This window comes from Elaeis guineensis, chromosome 1, assembly GCF_000442705.2.
Source record: "Elaeis guineensis isolate ETL-2024a chromosome 1, EG11, whole genome shotgun sequence".
NCBI classification, from domain to species: Eukaryota; Viridiplantae; Streptophyta; class Magnoliopsida; order Arecales; family Arecaceae; genus Elaeis; species Elaeis guineensis.
The window spans coordinates 88,454,353-88,460,894 of NC_025993.2; the positions used below are offsets into that span (position 1 = coordinate 88,454,353).

Sequence of the window (6,542 nt, forward strand, 5' to 3'; positions counted from 1 at the left end):
AAGGCCACCCGCAGCGTTTGGACCGGCCCAGCACCTTATTGGAGCCTTTTAATTAGCGTTGAACGATCGCAGTGGCACAGCGATCGGGACGATCTCAACCGTTGATAGAAATACGACACATCAATCAGGACGATCGTGGCCCTTGAGAGAGGACTAGGGGTATAAAAGTCTTTCGGCTTTGCATTCAAATAGTCTCGTCTTGCCTCCCATTCGACCGTGGCCCTTCGCTACTGCCGCGGAGTGAGAGAAGGGGACTCAGCTAGGGTTTTTGACGGAGGACTACACTCAAATCTTATCGACGAGGGTTTTCTTCTCCTTTCCAAGAATCGACATCCAGTAATGTCTCTTCTTCCGTTCCCATTTATTGTATCAATTCAATCCCCGATTCTTAGGGTTTTCCCCAGCCTTTCAATTACCACCATCTGTGTTTCTTAATCTTTCTCGAGGGATTTGTCGGAAATTTTTTCTAATTTTGAATTCTTTGTTATTTAAACTGGATGGCTTAAGAATCAACGGTTTCAGGTCTCCAAGATTTAAACATATTGAACGATCTTGTTTTCTTTTTTTCCTGTGAATTATTAGAAGTTTTATTATCTTTGGAATCTCTCAAGACTTGCATGGAAGAAGATCTCAGAGCTTAATTGTTTAGCGTTTTAAATCAGGATGTATAGATGATTGGATATAATGATAGATGTTATGATTTTTACGGAGGTGTCGTTTGAATTTAAGTCCACAAAGTCAGTATAGGCATCCGCCTGCCTTCTTTTTGTTTTTCTTTAAATCGGTGAATTGTGGACGTATCTTGCAATCAAATTCAATGGTAAATGCGCCAGTTTACTGAAGATATAGAGTGACAATGGGACTCTATATAAGTTTTATGGCTACTTTTTGATTCCGTTTCTGTGCTGTATCTTATAAGTATTTCTATATATTTGATTATGATACGCACTATCTGACTTCTTATGCCTTGAGTGTATTTTGGACTTTGAAAGGTCTATCGGAGCAGGTTCACATGGCCTCCCAAACTCCTATTTTTGTTCTAGATGAAAATTTGCCAATCCATAGAGGTAGTACCTGTCCTTACTTTTCTTTGTAAGTGTAACTTTCTGGTATGCATTTGTATTTGGAATTTCTTTTGGAGTCGGAGGGACATGATTCTTGTTCTATTCAGGCAAAGGTGTTGGTGGTGTAAAGGCTGATGTGCCCAAGCCCACAAAGCCAGCACGCCATGAACGAAAAGCTTTGCAGGATCTTTCAAAAGATGGAAAGCCTCTGCCAACAGGTGCACCAAAGGGATCTACTTTGAAAGATAAGGCTGTAGCGCATGGTCATGAGAACTCCAAGAATGCCTCAAAGAATAGTTTTCTGACTGACGAGGAAATAAAGAAATGTCATGAGTGGGCCAAGGAGGGAATCGAGCATGCCCATTTTACAGGAACTGAGCAGCGAAAACTCCAGAAAGAAAAGGATAAAGAACGTAAATGCTCGTCTCCTTGAGTTTTCTATTCCATTTTCTCACCAACTCCATTTTTCCAATCTGATTTGTGTATTTTTTTTTTTATTCATTTACATTTATTTGTAGTTAAAGTTCTTTTATTTTTTTGTGTCTGTCTAACTCAGGTGTAAGAAAGAAAGTGGATAAAGTAATGTCTGCACTTCGTGAATGGACTGACATGGCCTATAATTTTGGATTGCCATTGGTGGTATGTGGCCCTATGCAAATGTTCTTGCCTTTTTCATTTATCAAAGCAGCAATCATATATGAAATTGTGCCTGTCATGCTCTCTCCTTTTTATCCATCGAGATGTCACTTAAGAGCCCATAAGTAGGGAGTGGACTAGAATCACTTTCATGTGTTAGGATTGTGAAAAAAATGCATACATTTCAATTTTGACCAATGTAGACGGAAGAATGAGAACCTACAATAATTTTATGCATTTCTCCTTGTTTCTTATCTTAACAATCAAAATATTTATGTTGTCTGTTGAGGATTTATTTAATCTCTGATTAGATCATTAACATGAATATGTACAATGTCATAACAAAGTTTTTGTTGCCATGTATATGGCATGTATTGAAGTCTCTGGTCAACTACCATTCTGTGCACTGGAGATGCATATTCTAGTATCTTGATTTTCTTTTATGCGGATGAGCAGCAGTCTTCCTTGCTTTAAATTAATTTTCATGCAAGGCTTTAAACCATTCAGAATGTTGGCTTATTAGATTTTTGAGTAGGACTTGCCTCCTTTCCCCTGCCACTTGCTGTGTTGCATCACTTAAATGAATGTGATATGTACCATGATGGCAATATGATATTTACCACTGAAAAGAACATAGGATCCTGTAAGGACATTCATAACTTAGTTTGTACCTAATAATGACAAGGGAGGGACATTATAAACTTGTGTATTATATTGTTGTTGAAGCTATACTTGGTTGGAGTTTTATTGGTGCAGCGCTCAGCAGATGTCAGTTGGACTTCTACAAATAAGGTTTGACATGTAGCAGATCTAGTAGTTCATCCTTCAACATTCAATGCCCACTTGACTTTGGGTTCCTATCTATTTCATCTGTATTGTAGAAGTTGTAAGGAACTAGGATTGGCAAGCCTAAAATGAATAAGTCATGGTATTAGCTATTGATTTGCAAAGTATGTCAAATGTTGTCCAGGTTCATTTCCTTGTTTCCTCATTATGTTGGTTGCTGCTGTGTATATTGCAGGTTTCTGATTTAGAATTCTATATTTCTCATATTTTTCTTTTAATTTTTTTGTAAACACCAAGCTACTTAAAAAATGGTAGTCCTTTGAATTACCCAAACCAATGGTTTAGAGTATATGTCTAGGTTAGAAACTTGCAGTTATCTTCATCTGATTGTCATTTATTCAAATTTATGAATTCATTCCTGTTATTTTTCTTGAAGGGGTGATGTTATCAAAGAAAATAATATTAGTTGAGCTATTGTTTGTTGTCTTGTGTGAATCTGGTTGTGGAGCTTTTAATTTGCTATTGCCTCTGCTTATGATGATCAATCTTGTGCTGATAAGATGAGAATAAGCTAACGAAAAATTGAAATCTACTTCTAATGCATAATGGTGGAGTGCTGCAATTATAAGCCTCTTAGCAGGAGGGAGGATAGGTTAAAGTGGACATGATTGTGACAAGAGCCATATTAGAAGTAATAATTAGAGTCCATAAATGTATGCAAGATCACATAAGTGTACAATATTTAAACACTTTTTCTCATTGTTTTAGATACACAAGTGTTATTGTGTGTTTCCTATATTTTTGTTTTTGAATGAGTTTCTCAGATCGCCTGGTGCAAGCCAATGTAGTTTTTGTCAAGTTTTTGAAGTAAATCTGGCCAGGCACGAATTGGCTGTAAGATATTTGTTACTTGTCAACCTCTTTAATCTTTATAATGCTGCATTTCTATTTGCTGGAAGATATCTGACGTTGAAGTCTGGAACCAAGATCATCCAGCTTTTTCCCAGTAATTGGAGTAGCTTCTGAAATTTGTAGTCTAGCTTTTAATTATTAGTTTTTTCAGCTATTTTTGAATCACTTGCTTATTTAAGCATTTTGGAATGTCCAATAGCATGAGATGGTGGTGTCAAATAATAGATATCACCTCATTTTAGTACTATAAAGAGTGGAAATAAACTACTGCAGAAATGATAAATATGAGAGTGCTGTAAATCAGCAGCAAAGGTAGAATAACTTGTTTAACTTATAATACAGAAAGAAACCAAAGTAAATATGTGACTTTGCCCCATTTGGACCTTGTCTTTGATGTCATGTTTGTTATGTCATTTTACTAGCATAACTAGTATGCTCTTATGAAGCAGCCGAAGATGGCATGATATGCTGCCTTGGTTCCTTGGTCTGTGGAACATGAATGGAGTACCCTGTCAATCCCATTTATGTCTCCTTTGTTTTGCAATCCTGGATATTTTCTTATTTTATAGCTGATCCTTCATCCTTTGTTTTATGTGCCCTTGGTAGTTCTTTCTACTCTAGCTGAATCTCCAATCATTCTTGGCCTAGTGCCTTTTCTTGGATTCCAAGTGCCTCATCAAGAGTCAATTTTCTTGATGCTATTTGTTGGCCCAGGACCTGGGAATGCAATTATGCTTAAGTATTTATGAGCTCATAGGTTGCTATCCTTGCATCAATCATGATTGTCTGGTCCATGACTTGCGCACTAGTTGTTCACTCCAATTTTGTTTTTGTTTCTGCACTTGGCTTTTGCTGATATGTTATAAATCACAGAGAAATACAAATTTGCTTTTGCTCATAATGTTAACCAAAACAAGAAACAGATTTTTCTTCATGATAATATTTTTCAGGTAAGCTGGTTATATCGAGTGACCCCTTTATTATATAATTGAGGATACCATGTACTAGGGATGCTAGGCATATATGCATATCAGTGACTGCTGGCATAGTTTTTGACTGTAGGAATGGATTCTTGGTTCACATTAGGCCCAGTCTTGAATTTTGCAGTGCTTATGTGCAGGATGCTGCTGATGTTTCCAAAGACATTGGGAAGCTGGGGTTAGAGCCAGAGGTGCTTCCTCCCAGGGCTAGATCTCACTTGAATTCAGGTCTCTCTCTCTCTCTCTCTCTCTGTCTCTCTCTCTCTCTCTCACACACACACACACATGTAGTTTTTCCCACTATTATGTTTCTCAGAAAGATGCTTGCAATCAAGTTTTTCATTGTATTATCTGATTACATAGTTCTGATTTATTGCATATCCATAATTTTAAATTTCTAGTAAGTTTCAATTTTGTTACTAACTGATATTTCCATGTAATGATAAATAAGAGGATCTTCTTCCGGAGCCCGAGCTTGACTGGTACCCATTTCTTGACCAGACATTGGAGCACAAGCTGAAAGACGATATTGATAGCACATGAATTTGCCTTTTTCCCTTTTGTTTGGTAAATTTCGGCTGTGGCAGCATCAGAAAGCTATCAATCTTTATCTAAGGATATTTAATGGTGTCTGAATCTCATTGCTGGATCAAGATGTTATGTTGAAATTGTCATTGTAATATGCCCATTTGCTCAATAGCCATTTTCTTTGGGGTTGTGTTACAACTTCACCTGTTTTCTTTGCAGTGTATTGTCGTAAGTTTTGCGTATATATTATATGCAATTTTGTTGTTTTGCTTCGATCTACTTCACCTTTGTTTTTTTGCAGTGGGGGCCGGTAATTTTCAAAGGATCCTAGAGGTGGCTATGCCAGTCTCCAGCCCTTGGGAACTGCAAGCCTCTAGGGCAACTTTGGTGTTCCCCTTGCAAAAGACCTCTTCTCCCATTTGCTAGTTTATCTGCCTCCATTTCGACATGCACGAGCTTTCATCTGATGGCAACTTTCTGTGTTGCTGGAATCTTGTACGGTCACACAGCATGGATTTTTTTTTAATATTATTTTTTTTAATATTTATTTTTTAATTTACCTCTCTTTCCAACTTATTTTTCAAAATACGATTGTTTGGATAAGGTGGCACGGACGTGGCGAAATCGCACGTTGAATATGCAGTTTCAAATGACGTAGATAAAAAATTTAAAATATAAATTTAATTTTAAGTTTAAAATTAAAATTTTATATTTAATATGTGGTTTTAATTTTCAAGATGTAATCATATTTTTAAGATATATATTTTTTTATTTTGGAACGTCGCTAGATATATATTTTTTTTAATTTTCGACCTCGTACCAGATTGGGAAGGGGGTTGTCGGTTGGCTGGGGCAGTGGTCGGGTGGTAGGGATGGTGTTGGGTGTTCGAGGGGGGGGGGGTGAGGTAGGGTGCGGGTGCAATGATCGAGGGAGGGCGGAGAGGGTCGTGACGGGGTGGGGTGCTTTTGTATCTACGTGCACGGTCGCTGGAGCTTGGGGTGGTGGTCGCATGGAGTCGGGGTTGGACGGTGGGTGTGGCGTGGACGGTAGTGGGGCATGGTCGCGGTGCGACGCGGAAGGCCGCAGTAGGTGTCTCACGAGGAGAGAGAGAGGCGGCTATGGCAGTGAAACGTAATTGGCTTGGGGTCAATGACGGACGATGTGGGGCTCACAGTTAGGTAGGGTTGTGGGCAGTGTGCTGGGGTGGATGCGGGTTAGCCGCCGGTAGAGGAAGGTCGGTTGGGGGGGTGGGAGGAAAGAAAATGGAGAAATGAGGAAAAAAAAGAAAAAGAAAAAAGATAAATAATAAAATATTTTTATTTTATTAATAATAAAATATTACTATTTGATGAATAATAAAATATTACTATTTGATGAATAATAAAATATTATTATTTGATTAATAATAAATTATTATTATTTGATTAATAATAAATTATTATTATTATTATTAGATTAATAATGTTATTTTAAAACATATTTATCACTAAAAATTAATAAATATAAGTTAAAAGAGAAAAATATTGTAAGAGAAAAATAAACTAAAATTGCACTGGACAATCTGAGGGTGCGGGTGGGGGCTTCGTCGGGATCGGAGAGGGAGGGGAGAGAAGGTAAAAAATAATATTTTGATTA

At 37.5% G+C, this 6,542-nt stretch overlaps 1 protein-coding gene across 2 annotated transcripts; it reads left to right on the forward strand.

Annotated features, from left to right (window-relative positions):
• The first annotated feature begins 204 nt into the window (after positions 1-204).
• LOC105038117 (uncharacterized) lies at positions 205-5,099 on the forward strand. 2 transcript variants are annotated; one of them, XM_010913811.4, is made up of 6 exons: positions 205-336; positions 993-1,067; positions 1,172-1,477; positions 1,621-1,703; positions 4,519-4,606; positions 4,830-5,099. In XM_010913811.4, the coding sequence occupies exons 2-6, from the start codon at positions 1,013-1,015 to the stop codon at positions 4,919-4,921; spliced, it is 624 nt and encodes a 207-aa protein (XP_010912113.1). In that variant the 5' UTR covers positions 205-336; positions 993-1,012; the 3' UTR covers positions 4,922-5,099. The 2 variants fall into 2 exon arrangements, with proteins under 2 accessions (XP_010912113.1, XP_019703807.1); XM_019848248.3 differs by having other exon boundaries at positions 4,880-5,099.
• Positions 5,100-6,542: the final 1,443 nt, after the last annotated feature.

What these genes read in the sequence shown, in the direction of transcription:
- LOC105038117 (XM_010913811.4), top strand. Translation starts at nt 1,013, where the DNA reads ATGGCCTCCCAAACTCCTATTTTTGTTCTAGATGAAAATTTGCCAATC. An exon ending in AAATTTGCCAATCCATAGAG is followed by an intron (nt 1,068 to 1,171) that starts GTAGTACCTGTC and finishes TGTTCTATTCAG; the next exon opens with GCAAAGGTGTTGGTGGTGTA. An exon ending in GAAAGAAAAGGATAAAGAAC is followed by an intron (nt 1,478 to 1,620) that starts GTAAATGCTCGT and finishes TGTCTAACTCAG; the next exon opens with GTGTAAGAAAGAAAGTGGAT.